We start from the raw sequence: 27,704 nt of genomic DNA on the forward strand, positions 1-27,704 counted from the left end.
CAAGTTCCAAGGAGTCTTGTTCCAATTCATTGTTAACTTGCTCTTAGAAACTGCCATTGAATTAACAATATTTGGTATAATGCCAAGTACACAAAACATCTATAACACCTGCAAATAAATTATATCTTATGATAATCTAAAAATGTGTGTTTCTTATTGTATCCTGGGAAAAATGGGGAAAGAAACTTGTTTATAAAGCCACCACAGTTCCTGCTCCACGTGTAATTAGTCTCATTTATGCACTGACTTTCTTCACATCTGTGCAAATAAAGCCATTGTTACAATGCACAAAGAGCTGTGGCATATATAATATATGCAGCTATGAAACCATGAGTGCTGCTACGTATTGAGTCTTTAAATGGAAGGTGGCACATCTGCTTTTGGCATAGAAGTATAAATCAATCCAAGATGTTTATTAAAGAGTAAGTAACAACCTGTCCACACACTCTTTCTTCCATCCAGACTTGGTTTTGTTCTTGCTTTGTTATTTTCTTGGCAGTTAAATATGGGCTTTGCACATTGGAAGTATGTGTTGTTTCTTCATGTACGGATAACATAACATGTCACATAATATTTAACAAGTATGTCATGGGGAGTGGTTTGGACAAAAACACAAGCCAAAATGAGGTAGGGAGGAAAGGGTAAGTACAAACAGCTACACTACAGTGACTGAAAGGTTTATTACTCTGAATAAGGCAACTATGTTTCCTAATACTTTTAAAATTAAAATTATTCGATTTCATGCTCTACCTCTTGGCCATTAGTGAGCAAAAATTGCAACAGTGAAGGGTGGTTAATATTTTCTTCCTCATCAATCAGAGGCATGAGCAAGCATTAAAGAATGGAGTAGTCAATGCGTCCTGACTTTGTATTTACTAAAGGCATGTATACTTTCCACAGCTGGGTCTGTCTGAGCAGGACTGAGAGGAGACTAAGTCTTTCAACACTTGCATGGGTTGACCAGCAGGAAAGGCAACACAATATTGGCACTAGTCAATACTGGCACCAGAGATTGGCCCTTTCAACAGATGTATTTGGCTCAGCCCTTATGTAACATGCTCCTCTCCTACTTTAGAACAACACCCAAGGACAGTATCTTTTGTGGGCAGACTCCTTCATGGACTACCTGCATGAAGCAGCACTTTAGAGACTGGAAGTGGGGAAGAAGGCAGTGGCTCCAGGCCTGAAGGTAGAGCCTGGGACATGCAGTGCTCCTTCCTCTTCCATCAAAAGATGTACAGGAAAGGGTCCTAGGGTGCCTGGAGAGACAGACTCCCCCACAGCTAGGCAGGAGGAGCAACCCACTCTGTGTCCCAGGGAAGGGCCTACTTTGTAGCATGCTTTTTAGTAACCACAGGTAGAAAGAAGATACCATGGACATGGTCTTCTTGACTTCCAGGCTGATGAGAAAGCAAAGCTGTTCTTCAAGTACATTTTGGAAACAAGTCATGTCCTGTCAGACACTGAAGGGCTCATCCATTGGAAAGACAATCTTTCTTTTGTATGCAGTGAAAAAACCACAGTGCTTTCCTCGCCTTTTTTAAGAGATGAGGTTGGAAAACATGCAGGTTCATGGGAGATGGTTCAGGAAGGCTTGTTGTGGAGAGCTGAAGATGATTGTGAGAAAGTTGCAATAGACAGGTCCATGCTGAACAGGGAATAGATGCTGCTGGAAGTGTGCCACTCAGTGTTTTATATTTGCATGTCCAATTGACTAAACTGACCTCCAAGCACCTTCTGTAACTGCTCATTTCTTCTTTGTTAAAATGGTCAAAGGCCAGATTCCACATGCATACATTTAAGTGATAATTTTACCTATCAGCTCTATCCTAAAAGTAGGAAAGATTGCTGTAAAATTATCAATTTGGTCTCTTTTCATTTGTAGCTGAAACAAAACTGACCCAGGTGGATTTTTCAGCAACACAGAACATACCAGGACAGAATTTATACAGCAGTTACCACTGCAGGCTAGGATTATCTTGATCAGAGTTGTTACAGCATGCTGTTATAATACTTTAGCAAGGCCAAAAATATTAATTAAATTAAAACAAAACTTCTGGGAGGATGAGAAAAGTGAAAAAAAAAAAATAGATAAAAGGAAAAAAACCCAGTAATACTTTCTCCCATTTATTCCACACACTCTTATGTTTCTCCTTTTCTTTCATTTTCTTTTCTTCCACATGTCTGATAATAGGACTCTGTGGAACTGAACCTTTTGCAAGTCACTGGTGCCAGCTTTTTGCAGAGTGCCTTGGACAGGTCTCTTCATTTCCATTTCATTTTGTCTTTCTATGGCTGACACATATTGTTATTTAAATGAACGCTTTTGAACGCATATATTTTTAAATGCAAATGTGTGCTGCTTCCCTATTGAATTGAAAACATCAATACTTTTTTTCCCTATGAAAAAAACAATAAAGAGTAATATTCTCAGAACTGAAGGTGGGCTGGGATGTTACATTTCTGTGAATTTAAGCTAAAAAAGGGAGACACAAACAATGGTGAAATAGAAAAATACTTGCTAAATCTTCCTTCTACCCAAGATATGATTAAAGCAGTATTACATCTTTTAAAGAACAGCTGAGGTAGGAAAGATGCCAAGACACAGCAGACTGATCACACCACCTCAAGGTGTTCTGTATAAGATTGGGTGGGGTAGTACACACAGAAATGAGAGACACTACATGCCCTCAGCAATTTTAAGGTGCTCTATCCCACCCTTCCTCTTGAAGGACATGACTCATTTTAGTTTGAAAGTAGGTGTCCTCTCTTTTTTAATTTTTCTGGAAGTTGTTTACCAGGAACCATGAGCTGAACTTACAGAACATCTTACAGGGAAGTTATGGGGAAGAAGGGAAAATAGAACAAATCCTTGGTTCTCTTTAGAATATGCTGCAAAGTCTTTAGGCTTTTCCTTTACCCGTAATGTCCAGAAATGTACTTCAGAATAGAAGGTGAAATTCTGAAGTAATCACATGCCTCCTAGAGCTGGAGCTTTCTATTTATAAAATCTTACAAGATATGCAAAAAACCACACCCCATGCATCAAAAGGGTTGGTAACACCTGAGTTAATATCCATACCTGATCTCTGCCAGACCAAGAGGCATGTGACACTGAAGCATGTGGACTGTCTCATCCATTTCCCCATTGGACAAGCATCCATCTTGCAGCAAAAAATGTCACTGTCCTTGCCCACTAGCACTCGTGCCAGCAATATTAGCAAACAGACCTCAGAGACTGAGCTCCCCTTTTAGTCACAGAAGTTACTGTTTTCTTTCAGTGTCAGTAGTTGTTGTTCCAGCCCAGGCTTTCTACATGTTATTCCTGGACTAATAAAACCTTGAAGCGCCGCTTGCCCTGCAATACCAAATTTATGGATGAGGAGACAACTTCTGTCTGCCAGGTGATAATTTGGCATTCTTACGTCAGTGTTAAAATCCTTGCAGCTGTAAATATTTATTGAATATGAAATATACTCATATACTCCAGATAGCACATTACCATAGGAATAAATCTAACCTTAAATAAATCATGTGCACTACATCTTTTATTCAGTTTAAAAAATTCTTGCTTCTTGCTCTGAGCATTCTTAGCTTAATACGGTTACTCAGAAGCAGAGTGATTCGTGGTATGCCTTGATTTCTCTTTTAATACAGCATTTTGCTTCTTATATTTCACCTCTTACAGCTTTTGCAAAGTTTTGATTTGATAGAACACGAACAGTGAGGGCATTAGGACCAAGAGAAAGACGCACACATTGCTCTGTATTATGTCTGGCAAAGCGCTTCCTGACTGAGTGCCGTAGTTATGTGTGAAACAAAGTCAGGGACCGACTAGTTCTCATCTGTTGATCACAGTTAACTTGAAGCCTCTGAACGGGGGAGAGCTGTCAGTTCTGCTTTCAGAGATAAGGAGCTTCAATACAGGCAGCAACTGCAAACTTTGAAGAAACAGGATCTACTCTGGAAGGAAACCATAAGAAATGGAATTTCTTTTCACTTAGAATTTATAAAGGAAAAAAACCCCAAAACTTTACTTACTTTTTGCATCAGATAAACATGTGCTTTCCTAACTAAGCTGGGACTCTGTATCATAAAGGATCTACTTTTTCTCACTGGATCCATGCTACGTTTTACTACAGTAAGTGCAATATTAAAAGGAATGCTATATTTTGTCTGTAAATAGAGAGGAAAGCATGAAACGGCATCAGTGAAATGTGAGGGAAGCAAAAAAATCCTCTTGGCAGATAGTGAAAACCAGGGCTTTGCTGCAACCCGAGGACCAGAGTCTGAGGAAGATCCGAGTAATATTTAACATGACCATCTGTATCATTTTGTCACCAACAGTATGTTCTTGAGGAAGAAGTGCAGATATGGATCACGTAAGCTGCAGTTTCTCTTGTTGTTGCTGATGCTGGGCTTTTTGCTCCTGATGGTTACAACGCTGAATCCACCAGCCAGCAACCAGAGCAAGGAAGGGACTTTCCAGCCTGTGGAGTTCAACCCCCGGGAAGGCTATCAGGTGGACTTTGCGGAGACCCAAGAGATGCTGGAGACCCAGGAGGAGAGCCAGCAGTATTACCCTTTGGATGGGCTGTCACCTTTCCTCTCCCTGCGGGAGGATGAGTTGATCGTGGCCGTCGCGTCCCCCACCGGCAAAAGGAACCACAGCAAGGCCAGGAAGGGCTATCGGGTAGTGAAGCAGCAGAGCAGGCGGCCGGAGGGGAAGGCAGAGAGAGACGCCGAGTCCCAGCTGCTGCCCCTTCCTCTGCAGGCTGCAGGGGAGCTCGGCCTGGACACCCATGGCTTTAACGAAGCGCTCAGCGAGCGGATCTCTCTGCGCAGGGAGCTGCCTGAGGTACGACACCCGTTGTAAGTAAAACAGCCTATTTCATTTCTGAGAGAAAACTTGTCTCTTGCCGCCATCCCTCTGAACCTCTCCTCCTCCAAGCCCCGCGTCTTTCCTAACCACCTCTCCCCTCCGGTTCGGGTAACGCTTTCCCGGGCGCTGCGCGAAGAGCACTGCCGGTTCCCCACACCCAGAGGTGCTCCCAGCCTCCCGCCGCGGCCCCGGTCCCGCACCCGGCGGCAGCCCGAGACGCCCCAGCCAGGTCCCAGTTGCCCAGCCGCGGCCCGGGCACACAGCCCCCTCTCTGCTCGGGACGGCTGCAAGTGCTTCCAGCCCTCAGGAGCCGATTGCAGGCAACAGTGGAGGGGGACAAGGAGAGGCGTGAAGGCAGCTACGGCTTCCTTGGGGGAGCCGGGTGAGAAAGGGGGGTACGAACGAGCGCAGCGCGCCCGGCTGAAGGCTGCTGTACGCCGTTACCTGCGCCTCCCGCACCCCTCCCTGCGTGAACCGGGCACCCGGCGGCTGAGCCCGGCACGACCCGGCCCGGTCCGTCACCACGGCAACGCGGCGCCCTGCGGGCGGGAGGGCGGGCAGCAGTGCCCCCTGCCGGCAGCGGCGGGCGCGCGCGCTCTGCCGCAGCAGGTGCCGGGCAGGGGAGTGCACCGTGTGCCCCGGGACCCGATGGTTCCCCAGCGGTTTGTCTGCCTGCCTGCCTGCCTGCCTGCCTGCCTGCCTGCCTGCTGGGGCTGGGAACGGCGAATGGCCCTATGCTCCGCGCTGGGTGTGAGAGGCTGTCAAGCAGGAAAGGTGGCTGCCCCGCTCGGCCAGGGCCCTGACCAGCTCTGTGGCGAGGGGACTCACAGAATCATCAGGGAAGGGACCTCTGGTGGTCACCCAGTCCAACCCCCCTGCCAAGGCAGGGCCATCCAGGGCAGGTTACACAGGAGCGCATCCAGGCAGGTTTTGAATGTCTCCAGAAAGGGAGACTGCACAACCTCCCTGGGCAGCCTGTTCCAGTGCTCTGCCACCCTCAGTGTAAAGAAGTTCTTCCTCATGTTGAGGCGAAACTTCCTGTGTTTTAGTTTATGGCCATTGCTCCTCGTCCTTTGCTGAGCACCACTGAAAGAGTCTGGTACCATCCTCCTGGCACCCACCTTTGGGATATTGATCTGCATTAATGTGATCTCCTCTCAGTCTCCTCTTCTCTAGACTAAACAGGCCCAGCTTCCGCAATTGCTCCTCACAAGAGAGATGCTCCAGACCCCTGATCATCCTTGTGGCCTCCGCTGGACCCTCTCCAGTAGCTCCTTGTCTTTCTTGTACTGAGGAACCCAGAACTGGACACAGTACTCCAGATGCGGCCTCACTGGGACTGAGTAGAAGGGGAGGATCACTTCCCTCAACCTGCTTAGCTGATCCTTTTGGAGCACAGCTGTAGCAAGCATTCATATCTGAGAGGAAGGAACTGCCATTCATCATTCATGTCCTTTCTGTCATTTTAGGATCAATGATCTAGGTCCTGCAGTGTCACATGCAAAGCATCACACAGAACACTATAAAGTGTCTGTTCTTGGAGCACTCATACTTCACTCCTGCCATCAGTGCCATGCTGCAGCTGGTTGGGAATGGCTTTGCAGGCTCAGTAGCTGTGTTCTCCCCAGCCTTGCTCTGCCCAGGTGCTGAATGCTACAGTGCAAGTAGCCACCCCTCCGCTTCCCACTGCTACAACTCATTCTAAGGCTTGACAGATCCTCCTCATGGTGGGCCCCTGCCAGGGCTATGGAGTCACTGGTCTTATGGGCTGATAACAAGTCAGGAGTTGCAGCTTTCAGGTTTTTTAGTATAAGAAGTGACCCGACAAACACTGAAAGGAAACTCCTGGGAGGAAGGAAGGTGGAGATTGGTGTGTCTGACCAGACCTGCCAACACCACTGTGGCTAGCAGCTGTGGCCAGGCTGCAAGGCCGCAACAGTGTTGTGTGTGAAGCCCCACATGTTACATTTGAACCCTTCATGCTTCATTTGAAACCTGGAGGCTTGAGACCCAGTTACTCTAACTGCCCAAGACGAGCCATTCATCACAGCTCTTAAAAATGACATGAGGTGTACCTATGGAGAGGGGAAGGGATGTCAGTAGCAACCTGGTTTGCTTGCCTCCTGTAACAAAAGCTATTGCAGCTTTCCTCCCGCACACGGTGGAAAGATGCATCAGAAAACTTAGAAGTTAAGACACAGAACGTATATAATAATAATATTTCTAGTGGTCATTTTCACATGTTTAAAGACATCTGGTGGCTCTGATTTAAGGGAATAATCTTAAGAAAAAAGAAATGAAACTGTTTTCTGTGCTTGCTGATTAGGTTCAGTGCTAATTTGAGTAATTCCATTGAATAATGAAATGCTGGATAATTTCAGTCCTTTTTCACCATGCTTCACTGGCAACTCTTTGAACTATGTAATGTTCAAAGGAGGAATGATGACCCTGCCTGTGATGTGAGCCAAAAAACAGTATTACTTTGGCAGCTGACAGGCCATCCAACAAGAGACAGGTTTAGTTAATTCTAATCTTGGTGAGATTTAAGGCATGGTCTCTTGGATGGATTTTCCTGTCTGATCAGTTACAGACCAAAGAGCTATCAGCACCACAGCATACAGAGCCCAAGTTGAAACCACAGATCTGAACATCTGAGGCTTTGCTATTGTTCAGATCTAAAACCAGATCTAAACCTGCAGCAGAGGTCTACCTCTAAGCCAGTGCTGTCCTTTATAGCACCACACACAAACCACAATGATATTTTTTAGTGGTAATTTACTTGGGGGGGGGGGGGCCCTAATTCACACCTACATCACAACAGTTTTATAGCAGTGTAAAATGAGAGCAAACCAGTGATGAATCAGATTGTCTATTATTACTCTATTCTGACTGAATCATGCTGTTCTTAATAATGTCTGACATTATTTAGTCAGAGAGAACCCAACCAGTTAGAAGCATTTCAGTGAGTTAGCTCCATGGAATCAGTCTCATTTCATTTGAAATTGACAGCCTGGAAAAAAACATCTTCCCCTGGAAAGTGCTTAGTACTTAGACCTCTCTCACTCAACCCCAGCATCTAACATAACCTACTTCTCTTTGCATGCCTTTCCAGGTAAATGTTTCATGCTACTTCTCAGAAAGCAGATGCATAAAATGGTCTCTCCCAGGACTCCTACTGATCCCACAGTAAAACAACCCCTGACAAACGAACCGAGTGCCTTGTTTTTTCCCTTTTATTTTGAGATCAGTTTTGACACAGATAGGGTTTCTGGGTGAAGAAGCTTAATAACTTGTCCAATTGTACTAGAAAGTTGTTCTTCCGCACTAAAGGTCATCCTCAGAAGTACCTTCATCCCTCAGAGTGCTTTGTGCTGCTATCAGTTGGTCCAGCTGATGCTGACACCCTCCTGCAACAGTGGACCCAAATCAGGCCTGCCATTGTGACTTCTGTGATAGGAGTTCTGCTGGAAAAACAAAGATCTGTTTTCCTCTCTTGGGCTTGAGCGTCTAACATATCCAGGCAAAGAGAAACTCACAATGTACCTGAAAAGGTTCTGAGTTTCATTACAAAAGCATAGCTTCCACTTGAGTGCTGTTGGGAGCTGAATCTCAACGAGACATTTTCCTAAAGGTGGGTGGGAGTCGCAGTTGGCAGTGCCTTTGCTGTGTCAGAATTGCAGCATGTGACAATTCCTTGTTTTTCCCAAACGGGATTAAATCACTATGTCTCCTATCAATCACAGCCTTGACATTTTGAAATGCCAATTTATGATGGACAGTCTATGAAACTGCTTCAAATTACAGGGAATGTATTTCTGTATACCAGTACCCTTTTGCATTTTTCTGAAGATTAGATGTCTCTATTGCAAGTCTTTGCCAATCTCCATGGCAACAGAACACTCACAACTTAGGTTATGTATTCAAGTACAGTTATTTTCAATTCTTTTCCAATTAAGATTCCACAACAGCCTGATTTTCTTGCTATAACCACAGCACTAGCAAAAAGGCATTGTAGCATTATGGTGGAAAATACAGGTGCTTAATAGCTGTACTGAATAGTCCTGGTTGGAAGCTCCCTGGTAGTAAAAGAACTGCATTAGATCTTCACTTTTCTCAATTTCCCCTGGATTCTTCTGCCTGAAAATACAAACACTTCCAAGTCATGAGAGTCTCCTTTTCTCCATCCTGCTGAAAATGGAAACAATTACTCCATATGAAATTGTGAAGTAACAGCTTTGTTGATTACAGAAAGTTAGTAAACCAAGGACAACAAGAATTCATTACAATGTAAAAATCATCAAGAAAATCTCTCTTTATGCAAAAAGATATTATGTGAAATATTATAAATTATAATAAATTACTATAATTGTGCTCATTTAAAATTGGTATTCCACTGGTTTCTCTATAGTATTCATTTATTTTTATTTGTTATTAAATCATTCACTTATGGTTTCCTTTAAATGATAAGCAGCTTTGTGTCCTGGATCGTGTCTAGCATCGTAGGGCCTCAGTCCATGAATAGAAGCACTAAGTAAAATGGTAATAAACATAGAAATATCAAAATTATATCCCTTACATGAGGTTCTGCTGAGTAGCTAATTGTTTAACAACCACTGTAAAAGCTGTGTGAGGATTTGCTTGGCAGTGCAAAAATGCTGAAATAGCAATGGGCCACATTCAGCAAATTCTGTAATTTCTCAAAGAACTTCTTGTTGCTAGAGGTTAAATGAGTTAGGAAACCAAATAACTGCTACTCAGGAAATGGAAAGATTTCAAAATGTGTTTTCTAATGTGAGCAAAGCACATACACAGGCACATTCTCTGCATTCCTATAATTGGCATTTGAAGGCCTTTTCTGGAAAATGTGCATTCTTAGGCCAGTATAGCATGTCCTATGTCTCTGAACCAAGGCTCGTACATCAGAAAACACTTTTTGTTGTGAATGTGGTTTGTAGATCCTTTCCTTACGTTTATGAAACACTCATTGTCTGATGAGGGTTTGTAGTTTTCATATACTGTGAGGGTGAATAGGAAGTGGTTTTCAGTCTTATATGCTTGAGTTGTCTAAGCAACATCTAATTCACAGTAACTTTGATGGAAGTTGTTTCAATGTCATGAGTGAAATCTTGGCCCCATGGGAAAATGAGGAGGCCTGAGATGTTGGATCCTTCACTAGGATCCTGGTCAGGCACTGCACAGGTATACTGATCTGTTGTGAAGATGAATTATTTTACTTGCTGGTCTTAAAGGTACTGCATTTCAGTTTGCTCTTTTCTCTGTTAGTTGAGAAAATGTGGAAATTGGTGGAAGCTGACTGACCTGCTTTATCTCCTTCTCTGCTTTGTCTAATTATCTTTTCAGTTTTTCTTTGCCTTCTGGACCATTACTGTTTGACCTCTGTGTTTTGAGGCAGTCAGAGCAGAAGAAAGTATCCCAGAACACAGAAAACTTTCCTTTTTTTTGTATTCTATTTTTTATAGTGTCATTCCCGTTTTTTCACTTTATATTCCAGTCTTAGACACCTTAATACTCCCTTACTTTTCATTAGAAATTACCTGAGATCTTTAAACTGGTTTTCATCCTTGAAGGTTTAGGTGTAGCTTACAACTTTGCTCTGAGAAAAAAGTACCCAGTTGTACCAGTGTTGCCAGTGTATCCCTTATTTGATCCCATGCAGGTGCCTGCAGCAAGAATATGACTCCAGTCTGCCTACTGCCAGTGTCATCATCTGTTTCCACGATGAAGCTTGGTCTACTCTGCTGAGAACGGTGCACAGCATTATGGACACAGCCCCAAAGGCGTCCCTCAAGGATATCATCCTGGTTGATGATCTCAGCCAGCAAGGTATCCCCCATTTCTCTGTATATGAGCTCTTTTTCCAAGGCTTCAGGGAAGAAACTGTCCTCCTCCAAGAAGTGCATGAGGAAAGTAGGAGACAAAGAGCACCCCCAGGAAGAGAGTTAAGCAAGCCCTGAGCTGGCTGCCAGGTTTCACTCTTCAATCCCTAGAATTCAGCTTAGCCTTTCAATTTTTGAATACTTTCTTTTTTCTCCATCATTTCCAATCACCCTGAACTTTTTTTACTTTAAAATAAAATCGTAGTATGCAAATTTTAGTCTTCCCACTGGACCAGATCTGCTGTCATAATTTCCAGACTTGGATTTTGGCTGAAGTATAGAGTGGAAAACTCCACATTGCTAAAGCAATCCAAGAGCCTGGGAAAGCCAGACACCTGTAGTGTCTCATTCTGATCTGCGCCTTTTATGAGATTATGAGAACAACCACCTTTTGCTAAAAGCAGGGTAGGAGGCTATAAAGTTTCTTACAGGAATAGCTTCATACCTAGTGAATCTCAGTTTCCATCAGTCTCTACTTCTCTTTGGCATCTTGCTGCTGTGGGGATATTTGGAACCTGGCTTACTTGGCCAGGTAAAACAAATGCCCCCAAAGCATTTTACCAGCAAGATGTATCATCTACTACTAATTTGCTTTTCTATAACATCTTGAATCAAAGCTAAAACGTTTCGTTAACCATTCTGTTTCTGACAGGGCCCCTGAAATCAGCTCTGAGTGAATACATTTCTAAGCTGGATGGTGTGAAACTCATCCGGAGCAACAAAAGGCTTGGAGTCATCCGAGGTCGGATGCTAGGAGCTGCACGGGCAACAGGGGATGTGCTCATCTTCATGGATTCACACTGCGAGTGTCAGAAGGGCTGGCTGGAACCCCTCTTAGCCAGGCTGTCCAGCAACCGGTAAATATCCTTCTGACCTTGGAGCTCCTTCATATGCCATTTTCTGCTAAAGAGATGTACCTGGGAAGCTTTAGATATTTTTTTTTTTTCCTCTGTTGGTTACCTTCTTCCTTCTGGTCACACTGCTTTTATTTTCTGCCTTAGCACCACATGCATCACTCTGATGTGTGGGAAGCAGGGTAGGTCACACAGTTCATAACCTTCACTTCACATCCAGCATCACTAAACTGTCAGAGTTTGTATCCATTTAGAGCTATAAGAAATCTTGCTGGTGGTCTGAATTAAAAAGGTTGCAGTCTCAAGCTGCTCACAAATCGGCAAACAGCCATCAGAGAAACTACTGCAAGACTTCATCATTTTTACTTTTTAGCTGTCTCAGTCATGATATCAGGGATGAAATGCTTTGTCCTGCTAAGCCAGTCTGGCTACATATCAGTGTCATCTGCACTGTCTCTGAAGATACAGATTCATATTTTCTGAGTCTTCATGTTTAGGTTGGTGCTTGGCCCTGCTCTCTAAAGTACAGCTGAGCTCATCTATGCAGTCCCTAAGTCTTTCAAAGAGATTAAATCACTGCAAATGTTTCAAGAATTACATAGGAGTAAATCCTTTATTAAATGGACTTTTCTGAGAGAAAAAAAAATATACATTAACATCACTATCATTATCCATTTGCGATTTGGGAAAAAATGAATTGCTAGAGAGAGTAAAATTAAAAAACCTCAACCTATAAAACTCTTACCAGACTGTTAAATAGTCATACTAAAGACTTTCAAAGGCTCTTCCTAGGCACTGGAACAAGCTGCTTTTATGGCTGATTGTTTGCTTATAAGAGAATTAATATGAGTTTTTTAGAAATGATAACATCCTTCAGATAAAAACAGTACCAATACTGAAAGCAAGAGTAATGCTGCCCTAGGATGTCAGGGATATTCTTTTTAAAAGAGTAATGCTGCCCTAGGATGTCTGAGATATTCTTTTTAAAAGGTCCTCCTTGGAAAAGCAGATCATTTTTTTGTCTGCTGACTTATTAGATGGTTTATTATGACTATGCTTCATGATTCTTCTGCCTTTAGCTATAGTCTATTGTTGATGTTCATGCAAAACTGTCCTTATTCAAAGTTGTATTGCTGAAATTAAGAGAGTTACAGAAAGTTAGGACCCCACCACAAGTGTGGTGATTCACTGTCAAAAATTACCCCTTTTGAGGGAATGCAAATCCACCAAGCCTACTATTGCTCTGAGATTTCGTGAGAAAGGGATTCTCTTCCTCTGTAAGGGCCCATATGCTCATTCATTCTTTCAGGAGGGCAGAATTTAACACTGAGTTAACTAATGGCTAATTGGATTAATGGAGCAAAGCTGGAAAAGTGTTTGGTTAATAGTATGGACTAAGCCATCCCTTTCTGTATGCTGTACCAGTCGCTGTGTCTGAGCCTGGAGGCTTTGTCACTGCTAGTGTGGAGAACGTGTCCCATTCTCCTGTGTGCAGGGAAGACATGCTCTGGGGCACCTGGCAATCACTTTCCTTCCCTGTCCCTCTTTCCCCAGCTGAAGAATGGTGATAATAACACTGACCTGATAAGGAAGTTAATTCATGACTTTTCTTAAATTGCTTGTAATGCTTGCATGGAGATCACTATGGAAATGTAAAGCATTAGCATAGTCAACCTGGCCTCATTTACCAGTCGAGGAGCTGTTAAATTGAATCATGTGCACTCCCTGAGACTACCCAAATGAGGTAAGTACAGTGAAAAAAAAGCTCATAGTGACTGGAGAAATACCCATATTTCCTCTTCTTAATGTACCAGTCAAGCTCCTACTCATGCACTTTTGCTGAAGAGACAAGATGGGAAAACAATCACCCAGAATGGGTGAGTTGTTTGCTGGCAAGGCAAAAAGCAGCCTTTCCAAAGCTCAAACCTTTGCAGCAGCTTAACCGAGCTGGAGAGAGATTTTAACTTTGAAAATTGTGATTAAGCCTAATTTTCTAGACTTCTGATCAAATCTGCCACTGTTACTGTGACCTGCCTTATAGCGACGCTGAGAGATCCTTACCCAAACTGAGACCTCACTGTGAGCTGAACATACAAAATCAGAAATCCCCACAGTTCTTGGTAGACTGTGGTAATTACAGATAGGACAAACATGAGAAAAATTATCCCACTTTAACAGGTATGGAAATATTGGATAGATATTTGACGTTTCACCTCCCTACATGATGGCTTTATTCACTAACCCAGACAAAATTATTTTCAAAAAAGTATTCTTTCTAAAATCATTACTCATGCATTTATGGGCACCTTGACTGGAACTAGTTCTGTGAAGCATACCTAACGAATTGACTGGGAAGCTATGCATCAGCTTAGTATATTGCCTGGAGAATGGTTCAATGGTTTGTGTAGTGTCCCGTGACATTTTGACTGTTCAAGGGTGAATACCGTACGTACATGGACAACATTAGAAAACTCAATGAAATGCTTCATAGATCGTTTCATTTGACAACTGTTTGTGTTCCAGGCTAATTCTAGGTGAGTAGCATGGTGCATAGTAATGCAGCTGTGCCATTATTACAGTCATCTTTCAAGGTGTTTGCCTTTTCCAGGAGACTGCAGGAGACAGCTGCTAGATTGTATTCAGTCCAAAGGCAGTGAAAGGTGGAGAGGGCATAGAATGAACTGTGCCATGAAGCCTTGAAAAGATTCTTTCTTCAACTAAAACCAGTGACCATCACACTGAAGCAGGATGACTTTTAAAAAAATAGATCCTAAAAGTGGTTCCTGAGAATACCTCATGAAAGCAAAATGAGCCTTGATTATATGCTTGACAAGGAATTCCACCTATAAAAAAGGCATAGGCACCATAACTCTGGCAGAGGAGTGGCTTGCAAAGGGATAGCTTGCCCTTAGGATCTTTCACCTTTCTCCTTGCTCCTTATTGCAAGGGCTGATTCCCCCTGTGTTGGTGCACTGCCCATACCACAGTTCAAATACTACATTGGGAAATAGCAGCATGTGATATTATTCAAAGAAGCCTATCTAGTTTCTAAAATTCAAAGGCCTTAACTTAGGACTGTGATTCTAGGTCACTAATCTTTAAAGGAAATGCTGTTAAACAGTAAGAAATTAACACAGTGGAAAGGTATCTCATCCACTCCCTCTGGATGCTCTCATTCCACTCTCATCCACTCATCCACTCCCAATGTTTGCTCCCATTCAGGAGTGAATTGGAGCCTCTGCTTGTAGCTACGGGAGTTCTGCTGTCCAGAAAATTTCTGTGCTTCTAGTTTTATGGTAATACACCAGAGAGAAGGGAAATATTTTGCACTACAGTTTAACAGCTTGTTCGTCTCTTTTCATCTGATTCTCCACTTCTCAGTGGCCTATACTGCAGCTTTTTGAATTACCGAATACATAAGCCATCTGTTTTCTACTTTTTCTCAGACTCAGGGAAGCATGAATCTTATCCATCCAGAGCACGCAGAACCCCAGCATCTGATCTTGCAGTTCCTTGCTATTCTCCTTGTTATGGAAACATTCCATATACTTCACATATAACAGCCTGCTTCCTGGGACAACTCCTTTTGCCTGATCCTTTTACGTCCTTCATTTGCCAATAACACTCACTTCAAATTCAGTAAATTAATGTTCTGCATTTACATAGTACATTAGGTGAAGATATGCTATCTCTTTACAGTCTTTCACAGTTGATCAGGATCAGTAGGTGACCTATTTTAAAGAAGTTGAGGTAAAGAATCTGAAGACAAGAATCTAAAGCCAAAAGCAAATATTACTGCCAAAAGTAGGAGCAATGAGGATTTAGGCATGATCTATGGCACAGTGCCCTGACTGTCCAGTGTGAAAAACTATTGGTTGTTCCTACAGATTTTGATACCCCACATACAAATTTGGATATTTTAACAAAAAAGACAGGTTTGAAAGATTATTTTTTTAAATAAAGCATTCCTTTAGCAGTCTACCTAGCAAAGATCTGAAATATATGTTTAGTGCTTAGCACATGAGTTGTCCATCAATTCAAGGAGACTGTTCATATGTCTTGTGTTAGTCTGGAGCTGGTCTGTAGAGCAATATTTGAGTAAACCACTCTGAAACTGATTGAGAAAAATGTATAACTTTCATGTTTGGGTTTGGGGTTCTTTTGTTGTTGTTTCTCCTTGTTTAAAGGGGGTTTCCAACATATTAAAATCTGTTCCTTTCCCAGCAAAAGAAAGCACAAATCAATGAAAAGCACTTCCAAAAACCAGTGTATCTAAAACTGCAAAACAGATGTGTTAATTAAATCTTCCTCTCCTCATGTTACTTATTCTAAAAATAGAAAAGAACATAATGTTCATGGTGAATGCAAAGGGTCATGGGAAGACATTTCATTTGCAGTTGTATTTGATTGAGAAATCCCAAACCAGAAAATTGTTCTTGTTTGGGTTGCTCTTTTTCATGGAATTGTGACCTTTTGTAGTTCATGTATGTTCCGAGCATTTGAAATATGCACAAATCAGTCAAATGGTTCAAAGCCTTGCTGATAGCTGTGTTTGAATTTCCTGTTTTTCCCTTTCCTTGGATTCCACAGAGTAAAATTAGCAGTAGTTTGCCAGTGTGTGTTTCATTTCAAAGTACCGAGAAGCTGCTGACTGTCTGCCAGTTACCCAGTTAAAACGAAACGGAATAGCTAAGAACATTTTCCAGCTCTCAATTGCCTTCTGCTGCAAATTTGCCTTTAGACTCAAACATCAAACTATCACTGAATATGCATAAAACAGATATGTTATTAAAAAGAAATAAACATCAATACCGAAAGACAGGTAATACACTGCTTGATTAAGATTAAAATTGGACATTGACCAGCTTTCACACAAGATAAAGTTACCAGATTCCTCTATTTCAGGTCAGAAAGACTCTCCTAACATTTAAAGTTTTAAGAAGGTGTGTTTCTCTTGGTTTCAGCAGAGCTACACCAGTTTATACTAAGTGAAGACCTAACATTACACACCAGGGTAGAATGTGACCTATTCAGTGAGCTATTTTCAGCTGTCTTAAACACTGTAATTTTCTGTGTCATAATTTGCAGAGAGTTTGGATAATTGCTTGGTCTCCAAGCCATCAGAATCCAATACATCACTGCAGGTATTTTTCTTGAGTGGCATTGAAGAATAAATACCCAATAGCAAGCAAAAAAAAAAAAGCATGCATTAAATATAAACTATTGTTGCAATAAGAACTACTGCTGTGGTGCATATTCTTATGAGCAATTGCACTGATACTAGAAGCATTGCAGTGTCGAGTTTTATAGTAGCAATAAATTTAAGGTAGATGCAAAAAGGACAGGTTTCAAATGGCTAAAATTCTATGAGAATGTAGGATAGTCTGAAATGTTTGGATCATCTGATCCAGAATATGTTTGAGCATAACTGAGTATCCACATTGCCTCTGCCTGAACTATCTCAGATGTGCACATAGTCTTCAGGGTCAAGGTTTTTTAAATGGTTTAGTCTACATTGCCTCCATTGGCTTCCACTCAAATACGCCCCCCTGATATTTCCTTCTTCACTCCAAAATGATAAAATAAAGTACCCTGGGGTTATTAGCTCTTCAGTCCTGTCTGGATGAGATCGATAAACACATACCAATAGATAACATGCATTTCAGCAAGTAGCATCAAACTGAGGTGGGAAGTACACAATGCCAGCTACACTCCTAACGACGCAGTTGTCAGATACTCATACACTGGAGAATGAAGCAGGCTGCAGAAAGTACAATTACAGTGACTTTTAATTTTTTGAAGGTTAGTCATACAAAATCCATTTAATTTGTGAGTTGGATTTTCCCCAGCATATTAAAGAAAAAAGCATCTGCTTGTGTGAGTCTATGAGGACACTGCCTTTTAAGTAACTTCTAGAAGCAGTTAGTTTTCTTCTCATGCTGTTAGTGAGTAAAGGTTAAACACAGCTTGCAGTAGGAAGGCTCCTGCTGCCTTGAGTTGGAGGTGGTTGCTCCTGTCCTGAATACAAACTATGTCACACGGTATCATGAAGAGAATCAGGGGAGTACATCAGCTTTATTGTTTTTATTATCATTTCTTTCCATTTCTTCTTGAGTCCTGCAAGTAAATGACAGCAAATAACTGCCTTAATGTGCATGCCTACAAATGTTGCAAGTGACCATGAAATTGTCTTATCTATTTATAAACCCAGTGCTTGTTTCTAAGAGTGCCTATTATTACATATTACAGAGGCTGGATTTACACCTGAATGGAGAAATATAATCACTTCTCTATTTTAAATCTTTCTGCCGTTAGTTCATCACCGTCTGTTCTTATTAGGAAACAAAGGAATAACTGGGTCATTTGAATGCTATCCTCTGCACTGTTCATCTTCATACAATTCACTAACAGTAGCCTGTGTTTCTCCTTGGGATTTTAAAATACTCTACAGGAAATGGTAACTGTGATAAAACAAAGTTTGGAGTTTCCCCCCATCCTGATACTGAAAAAACATTATTCTAGTGATTGTAAAGGCAGAGAAGATATGTCAAGATTACATTAACATGACCTGGAGCTACCATCTTCCTCGGCTGGCTGGTCTCTGCCTCAGAAAAGTACAAAGGGCAAAGTGAACTGGAGACTCCTGAGATGTCCTTTCTTTACTGATAATATTATGTTTTAAGTATATTTCTCTCAAGAGTGCTCTTGACCAACTTATAAATCTTAAAAAGAGAAGATAAAACCTCCCACTTTTGGCCCCAAAATTGATAATTTAATTTCTCTCCCTCAGTTTTAACAAGAAGTTATTTTCTAGGGCAAGAGCTACTCCAGAATGATTTCCTATATGGATTCTCTTACTCTAGAACACAAATTGGAGTCATGCTGCTTGCTGCAATGCTAGCTCTTAAAAGTAGATTCCACACTGTGACAGTACATTTGCAGGAGCATTTTAAGCTTGTGATAAAATTTGAACAGAAACTGATTTATTAATTCAGTGATAAATGTTTTTGCAAAACAACCAGCAGAACAAAATAAGGGTAAGTGACCAAAAGCAACAAACTCATGAAGTGTGTTGAGTGTCTACAGGAAAATCAAAGGATTGCAAAGTGAAGTCAAAATTATCTTTTGCTCTACACTTTGCATCCATGCAAAGCCTATAACATAAGAGATTGGGGGCTCTGTGTGAAATATCTTTATAAGAATTCTGATGGCTAACTCATAGCAAAATCCTGAATAGCTTTATATGACAATGCAAGTGCAGGTTATCAATAAATTGTTGATCTTTAGCTTCCTCACTGCAGCCTCAGTATTCCCATGCACTGAGCACCTGAACTTCAATCAGCCGGGAAAGTAAGGGCACTCAACATTTAGAGGAGTGCTTGTATTTGACAGTGTCAAAGAGGAGAACCACTGTTTATTGATAAAGTTTTGAACTTAATTTGTACTTTGGCTTTGAAAATCAAGGCTACTGTCTTTTTCAGAAACAGTGTTGTCTCCCCCGTCATAGATGTCGTAGACTGGAAGACTTTTCAGTACTATCACTCGGTGGGCCTGCATCGAGGTGTTTTTGATTGGAAACTAAATTTTCATTGGGAACGAGTGCCAGAGCGTGAAGAGAAGGTACGACAGTCTCCCATCAGCCCTATCAGGTAACAGTCCATCAGCCAATATGTCTCTGCTCAGCTCAGCAGCAAAACTGTACAATTTGGCTCATCTTCCAGCTAACAGGAGAGAGACATGGTTACTTGCATATGGTCAGCTTATGTTTTTTGAAGGGATAGGCTTTTGGTTTACACTGACTTTGTCTGGCCCTTAGTAATCATTCTAACTAGATTACAGTCATACTTTCAACATGACAAATATATTTAGCACATACAACTAGTACACAACCTGACCGGACAAGGTGTGGAGGTTTGTAGGTAAAGCAAAAGATGGGTCATACAGAGTTAAAACAGACGTCTTAATCATGATCTGTTTATCTCTTGTTTTGGGTGTATATGTATGTAACATTTCTCACTGTTCTGAGCCTTATTTGACAATTCAGCTCTTGGCTGTCTTCCCCAGGCAAATCCTAGAATTAGGTTTCAGTTGTTTTTAATTTTGGTTAGATAATCAGTTCATTCTAGATTCAAGTGATGTAATACTATCGCTATGGAAATGGTGGGATTTTCACCCTTTACATAATTCCCTATCCAAAATTCAAAGTGTTCACCTCCAAACTTTTCTATGCAGGAGTCCTGTGGTAGCTGGTGCAGTGGTGGCCATGGATCGACACTACTTCCAAAACATTGGAGCTTATGACTCTGACATGACCATATGGGGAGCTGAAAATCTGGAGCTATCTATAAGGGTAAGAACCTTAATTAAAACATCAAGCTGTGGTAAGTATTGGGCTTTTAAGGAACCTGAATGAAAAGTCAAGCAGCAATTTATGAAAGCAGTTACGTGCAGAACATCTTGGGGTATGGCACTAAGACTTTCCTTTGAGAAATCTATCCTCACACTCCTTGATCTGTCAGGGCTATATCAGAACATGCAGCTGCTGTGAGTTAGGAGCATTATGTTAGGAGAAGGAAGTTTCATTGGCTATCACTATCTTCCTGAGGACTGAGTTACTGGTTTCAGCACCTTCTCAAAGCTGCCTAGTCTTTTTTGGCATTTAACATGCACCAAAGGGAGAGTAGATTTATTTCTTTGCCAACCTGTAGTTTAAATACCGAATTGTTTATATTAACTTGTTTGCATTGATTTTTTCTGGATACAAAGAGGAACTGATATTAAAAGCAATGAAAATTGCAGACACAAAGGATGTAGAGTCTTTAATGTCCCAGGCAAAAGAAGGTATGTTCCTGGTGTCTTCACTACACTGCACTGTTTGTGCACAAAAAAACATAAAAAGCCTATAAATAGCCATACTGAGTCAAATCAAATGTCTGATTGCCCAGTATCTTCTCTGTCTCTGTATTTGTGGGAAACAATGTATGAAGAAGCATGTAATAATGATCTTGCTGTTTCCAGCCATATGCAGATTAGCATTTCCTGAGGCAGAGTCTATAGTAAGGGAGCTTCTCCTGTTTAGATATAGCTAACCTACATAAGGTAAACTCTTTTTGTGCTTTCATCTGTGTTTCAGACCTGGCTCTGTGGTGGCTCTGTAGAAATTATTCCATGTTCCCGAGTTGGGCATGTCTATCGAAATCACTTTCCCCATGCTTTCTCCTATGAAGATGCCATTGTGAGGAACAAAATCCGAATAGCAGAGACCTGGCTGGGCCCTTTTAAAGAGAACTTCTACAATCATGATACAGTGGCTTTCTTAATCAGCAAGGTAAAGACATCTGTAGTGGTTTGTTTCTGAGGGAAGGAGTGTGTGTTGAGGTAGGTAAAGGGGGTGGAATACGGGTGGTGGTGTCTGTGTCCAGTCAAACATTCAGTGTGCGTGGTGCTGGAGATAGTCTTTGTATGAAACCTTCCAGTGGAAGAGCTGTCAGATCAAGAAGGAAAGAAACTTGTGTCTAGGAGTTGTTTGCTGAAGTTATCAAATCTCTTAGAGTATGACTCCTCCAAATGACTCCTTCTGCTTGCCCAACAAGCTCTGATTTATTTTTCCACTGATAGGATGTGGAGGGTTGCAGTGCATCTGAAGTGGAAGCTAGTAGCAGTGTGTGCTCAAAGGCCCCTCCTAGAAGATTAATTTGTTGTAACTGAAGGTCTTCCTCATGTGATTCATGAGGATATTCAGTAATATTCACGGGTATGTGGCAAACTGGTGTCTCTCCTACTGAAAGAGAACTTATCTGAGTGGTCTAGTGAAGAAAAAAGGTGATTTTTTTTTTTCCCCTGAACTGGCAGACATCCAGAAGCAACTGCCTGTAACTGAGAAGGTCTGATCTCAACATAGCCTTTATTTACATGTTACTTTTTCATTAGAAGCATCACTCAGACAGCAATCTGACCTCCAGGGATCTGGATTCCCAGCAGCCTGTAAACCAAGACAGGCTTACAACCAGGTGTGTGGTGTAGCCCTGGCATGCAGCCACACTTGAATCATCTGCACACCCACCAACAACTGCAGAATGACCACACTTGATTTTAAGCCACTGTATAATTCATTGCAAATTACGGTCAGTCAAGCAACTGTATAACCCAGGTATTACAAACCAGTGAATGTTTGTTTAAGAGTCATGCAGCTGTGGTTAATGTTGTTAATGGTAAATTGTTGATAATGTTAAGTTGTTGATGTTGCTGAAGCTCTCTGGAATTCTCTGGGTCCAGTACCTTTTCTTATAATGATATCCTGCCCTACAAGGCAGTGGACAAAAGATGTCATTCATCTTCCTATTCATTTAGCAATGCCATGCTTCTAAGGCAAAAAAGATCCACTGAAACATTAAGGCAGAGCATGGTTAGGTGATTTGCAAAGTGTCCCATTCAGTTTTACTCCTGCATTTCAACCCTGCACACCTCAGGTATTGCAGTATTGGCTATCACCTAAGAAAGCCAGATCAGCAGTAGCGGCATGAGGGTGGGGAGAAGAGCTGTGTGTCAGCCTAGTCTGACCTCCTCACATTTCACCAGTGGACCTGCCTCCCAGGCTGCCTGAATCAGCCTGCTGTGGTAATCCCAAAGTCTGAGCCCATCATGTTTCCCTTTTCATTCTATTTTCACATTTTTTAAAAGCTTCTCCCCCTTTATTTGAACTCCACTGGCCAGGCACCTGTTAATTGACTTGCAAGAGTTACAGCAATGTAATTGGAAGGAGAACACTAGGCCAAGTCTTTTAAGATAGGCAGTTAGGCCCTTAAATCATTTAATAATTTTCTGAAGGCCTTTCTTGTCAACTCAGAAGCAATTTTCTGTACTAAAAACTACAGCCACCAATGATGCAGTTGACTAGCTATAAGCACCGTGACCTTTTGCCTGAGAGTTCATTCTAGCCAGTATACTCTTAATACTTCTAAGTATGATGCTCATTCAAACGATCAATTTTATGATCTCTGTGCTCAGCATACCATAACATAAAAGGCCCTTTTCTTTGTTCCTTTCTTTCACAGCCAATATTTTCAGTATGTCAGTGCAGTGAGATGTTACTCAAAAGACAGAAGCAAGTGATGACATTACTGACGCTCAGATGCAGACGGGCCCTGCGGGGATTTACCGCACTGAGAGGGTGAGCGGAGCCACCTATTGGCCACTACAAAAATCTCCGAAAGCCCGCTGCAGAAAATAACCAGTGGCCCCCGTTCAGCTTGCTTTATAAGTCTTCTTGGTTTACGGTCTGGATCATATCTTGCACAGGATGCCTGTGGCATGAGTGTTAATGCAGATGAATAAGGCTCTTCTCAGCTCTCTACTATTTTAGCCACTGTCTCTTTTTCTCCTTTTCTTGTGTGGTGGTTGATATATTTCACTTACAAGCATAGTTTCCTTTCAGATTGGTTTACACTGATAATTATTTTCTTTACATTATTTACACCACTTATTCAGCATCAAATGCAGAATGTAACTAGTATGACAAAATGAGATTTACTGCCATTGCCTTCTTCAGCCAAAGCAGTCTCATGAGAAACACCTCATTTTAGGGGAAGCATTTTACTTCCTTATTTCCCTTTTCCAAGAAAACCTCTTGGAAGCAGGTTTGTGTGGTGCTAAATTGCTGAACCTTGTTGTTATGCTTATTGAATTTAAGACTGAAACTAAACTGTGAGGTTCTCTAACATATTGCAACTCTCAAACTTTGCTGGTGCAGCTTACAGGGGCTGGCAAACAGCGCCACATGGTGTGATTGATCTCTTCAATCACTCCCTGCCTTCAGAAACTGACGCCTCTCACTTGATATCAAAGGCCTTTCATTTGTCGGTGTTTTCCAGGCATGGAAAAAAAAGCCCTTTTCTCTTTCTTATGGATGCAGAGAGATAACTGGTCTGAGGAAAAGTTATTTACAGGCAATTTTTTGCTTAAGTTACCAATTTTAATTTCTGATGTAGGAATCAGTTCAGTTTCCTGGAATCCAACTCACATTTTTAAAAAGTAGAAATGTGAAGTGGGAGGTCTACAGCTGGCGAGAAAGAGCAGAGAGACTCAAGGGTGGTGGGGTATTTTAGTATTTGAGCACTGAGAGATTTAGAGAAGTGTTTCGTGCAGTTCTGAAACTGAAGGGTTAGACATTTACCTGCCTAGAGGTTTTCAGAAATGTTAGCCATCTTCAGTGCTAAATAGCCTCAAATATTCAGACTGTCAGTCCTTTGCAGTGCAGATGCTCATAGCTTTGCCAAGGGTTGAAGGCACTTGTCTTTCTTCAGAACAGAGTCGCTACCAGGAAGGGCAAGAGTTGATTTTGTGTGTATATAATTCAAGAAAACACATAAATTATAGAAAAGGTTTTATGCCTTTATAGCCACAAAACACATTCACTTACAAGATTTAGTAACTATCAGATAATAATGTGATTGATAGACTATATTTTGGGTTAAACTCGCTCATCACTTAACATCCTCCTATCATGGAGGACTGACAATAACTGGGTAATTTGGGCTGTTAAAAGCTAGGAAATTGAATTTTAATCAATGGGGCAAATTCTGTACTGAATGACAATCTAATGCGATTCCACTGATTTCAGTTTAACAAATATCAAGCTTGGTCCTGACTTTTTAATTTAAAAAATGACTGAATTATCTTGAAGTATAATAATAATTTTTTGAGGAAATATTTATTTTCATCGTGTATGCTACTTCTGAAACATTTGCTTCCATCATAATGCCAGACTAAATGCTGCTTTAACACAGAGTTGGAGGAAGGCTATAGCTGGTCCTCCTCCTCTGTGTACTGATAATAGATACATATCAGTATCCATAACATGCAGGATAGAAGAGATGGTACAAATAATTCCTATGTAGTCATTTTCACTTCTAACATCTCTAACACAAATACACCAGTAACCTTGTTGTTCCTGTGCCATCTCCATAAAGGCAGAGAAGCCAGACTGCAGCGAGCGCCTTCAGCTACAAAAGAGACTGGGCTGTAGAAATTTCCAGTGGTTTGTATCAAATGTGTACCCTGAGCTCTCCCAACCTGAAGACACACCAGGATTCTCTGGCAGGGTAAGAGAAAATACACTATGAAGAATGATCAGTGGGTTTGCATTGTTCAAAGACCACAGTATCGCTTCCGCATACTAAATACTCAGCATAAAGTAAGAGGCTGTTCCTGCTTTGAAACATTTGTTGTTCAAACAGACAATGCAAGAAGGATAGGAGAAGAAAGAAAAGAACAGCGGAGAAAAACAGTTGGTCACATAAACATTGAAAGCCAGCCAGGAGCTGAACCCAGATTGTCTACAGCTCATAGGATCCTAACCTTAGTTTCCTTAGGTCCCATTAGTAAAGGAAAAGAACTGTGTTGCCTCATGCAGATTGCCTTTTATATCAGATCAGTTTGCAAGATCAATATGCAAGATCTAGTTTGAGAGAAAAGGAAAAAAGGCCTGAATTATGAGCAAAACCATATATCATAAAGGGATACAATCACCAAAAAAGTTAGCTGAAGGATTTTTTGTTTGTATCTGATTGTGCCTTATTTCAGTATAAACCTTTACTTACAGCTTTACAATACGGGTGTTGGCTTCTGTGCAGATTACAGACCTGGAAGAGCCATTGAAGAAGGCTCTATCGAACTCTTCCCTTGCAGTGACAGTCTAACCCAGGTACTGTATATTTTAAGTATATAGGCACTGCATCAGATCTAGGGAATCATCTAGAAAACAGTAACTCCAACATAAAAATGACTGGGTTGGCATTAGTGGAAATACTGGTGTGTTCAAAATTAGACATGTGCTAAGGCAATGATGCCCATTTTTCTGCAGCTGACTGTCATTTGAGACATAGCAATATTCCATGTGTCACTGAGGCCAAATACCCATGCTTTGCTCCAGCAGACAACATTAAGTGCCTACTTGCTAGTATGTTTGGTGGTGTCCAGAGAACAGAAAGTCTGGGAGTAAAATGTAACAATACCAGAATAATGGGGATGGGTTTCTTCATTAGTGCTTAGTTTAGCGCCTAAACTGCAGTCAAAAGACAGGAGAGCAATTCATGTAGGCTCCCAGGTTGGCATTAGACTATCACCAAGAGAAACCAAACCAATACAGACTGACTGCAGATATTTACTCCAAGTCCCAGGCAAGTTCTGCTGCTTACATAGAGCTCAGGGTGAGCTGCAGGCATATTTCTAACTGCAGTGTGTGCAGACATTGGCAGAAACACCCATCTGTTCAAATATTTATTAAACTGGAAAATTTTATTATACGATAGGTTTACATTCCACAAAGCCTTACCTTAGGTAAATAATTACACTAGAATTAGCTAGCTGAGGGGATTGCTTTGCAAGGTCAAGGCTGCTGGGTCTCCATCACTCATGTTTGGGTTGCATCTTAGCAAACATGTACAGGAAATTATTTTTGGAATTAGCATTTAAAAATGAATTGGGTTGTCCTTCCATCATTGTTCAAACAAACCCTCCCTTTTCCAGCACTTTGAATATAACAGCATGAAGGAAATTCGGCTTGGTGCTGCTCCACTGTTTTGCTTAGATGCCAGACATGGAAAGGTTATCCCTCAAAACTGTACAAAGGAGGCAGACAACAATCACCAGCACTGGGATGTTCAGGAGGTCAGTAGTGACTGCTGTGAGGGGAAGGCAGCTGATGGTGACTGTGGGATCACTGGGTGATTGGCAGGATTCTTGTGTGGGGAAAGGATGAGTCAACCCTAACTATTCTATGATTCTATGGTTCTATTTGAAGGGGAAGTTTCACTTGTGTACCATTTATAGCCAGGAAATTAAGGATGCCTCTTGCCCCTCTACACTGTCTATGTGAAATAAATCTGGTTTAAAAATACAAATTACAGGAATCCTACTTAAATTCATGTCCTTGTTTTAACTGTTTGTCTTACTGGCTTTATAGGAGTAGAATCAGAATCAGTGGTTGTGAAAATAAGAGCAGCGCAAATCTTACCCACTTCTTTTTGACAGAGGAAGGGTCTGTGAATCCTGAACCAAGCCAAATGAGAGCCCTTCAGGAGTAGGGGAACATTAAATCTCTTGCATTGTAAGAGACAAGCAAACTTCCTGTTTAGAGGAATTTGGTATTATTCAAACTTCTCTACAAGACTGAAAAAAGTCATGCATTAGGACAGCCTTGGAAAATAGCAGTGACTGTAATTGTAGGGATGCTGCAATCCTCTGGTACAGTTCCTGCGGTAATTTGTTTTGATTCCTAAGGAAGCATTGGTTCTTCCAAAATTTTGTGGTCTGTAGGTCTGTAGTTGATGTTGATGACAACCTGTACCCACAGGAAACAAATAGTGGTGGAAAGAGATGTACTGGGTTCTGTACCTACCAGTCCTGTCAGCTTTGAAAGGAATTATGAATATTCACCATGCCATGGGCTAAAAGCTAAACCCAGCCATTATGTTTAGAGCAGTACTTTAAAAAAATTGAATAACCAGTCATTACTGGTGATCTATAGTATGTAAAAAGTTTCACAAACATGGCCTAGCTTTTACTGGAAATCCTTTCTTTTAAATGTGTTCTTTCTTTCCCTTCTTCTCCCATCTTGTAGAACGGAATGATTGTCCACGTCCTTTCTGGCAAATGCATAGAAGCAGCAAAGAGTGAAGATGAGAAGGACTTGGTTTTGTCTGCATGTAACAAGAATGCCTATCAGGTGTGGCAATTTGAACGTTCCCATATGCTGCGTCAGAGATGACTGACAGGTCTCTGTGGAGGTCAAGCCTCAAAAATCTAACATTACTTCTGTTTGGGATTTAAGATACATTTCCTGCATGGACAAGAACAATGTGTTGTGTTTGCTGTTGCATGCAAGGAAGTTAGGAAGGTCTCTCCTTTGAAAGCCTGTCTCAAATAGTTGCCACCAGTTCCTGTCTACTCAGCTCTAGCTAAAAATCCTATTTATTCTTTGAAGCAGGGAATAAAGGTACTGTGAGCATCAAGGGATTCTCAACTCTGTTGTTGCAGAAGACAGTTGAGTTTGCCCTTTGAAGGAAACATGGA

At 41.5% G+C, this 27,704-nt stretch overlaps 2 protein-coding genes across 5 annotated transcripts in view; one reads left to right on the forward strand and one right to left on the reverse strand.

Moving 5' to 3' along the window:
* The window catches only part of DPH3 (diphthamide biosynthesis 3), a 95,097-nt gene that overhangs the window by 45,300 nt on the left and 22,093 nt on the right, over nucleotides 1–27,704 (reverse strand). Inside the window, exon 3 of one of the 4 annotated variants that reach the window (XM_080609957.1) lies at nucleotides 4,730–4,853. The exons of 1 other annotated variant lie outside the window; for it this stretch is intronic. In XM_080609957.1, coding sequence (XP_080466083.1) covers nucleotides 4,821–4,853 — 33 coding nt within the window. In that variant the 3' untranslated portion in view covers nucleotides 4,730–4,820. Of the gene's footprint in view, nucleotides 1–4,729; nucleotides 4,854–8,157; nucleotides 8,347–27,704 lie in introns of those variants that run through there. 2 more of the 4 variants (XM_080609954.1, XM_080609953.1) reach the window with 2 other exon arrangements.
* GALNT15 (polypeptide N-acetylgalactosaminyltransferase 15) lies at nucleotides 2,787–27,399 on the forward strand (the record flags this gene model as incomplete). Its single annotated transcript, XM_080609950.1, has 11 exons — nucleotides 2,787–3,404; nucleotides 4,348–4,872; nucleotides 10,560–10,726; nucleotides 11,432–11,636; nucleotides 19,115–19,282; nucleotides 19,866–19,983; nucleotides 20,767–20,961; nucleotides 24,602–24,733; nucleotides 25,234–25,335; nucleotides 26,160–26,300; nucleotides 27,253–27,399. Exons 1-11 carry the CDS (start codon nucleotides 3,379–3,381, stop codon nucleotides 27,397–27,399), a joined length of 1,926 nt encoding a protein of 641 aa, XP_080466076.1. The 5' UTR covers nucleotides 2,787–3,378.

The sequence above is a fragment of the Psittacula echo genome (genome assembly GCF_963264785.1).
Source record: "Psittacula echo genome assembly, chromosome: 2".
Lineage (NCBI taxonomy): Eukaryota > Metazoa > Chordata > Aves > Psittaciformes > Psittacidae > Psittacula > Psittacula echo.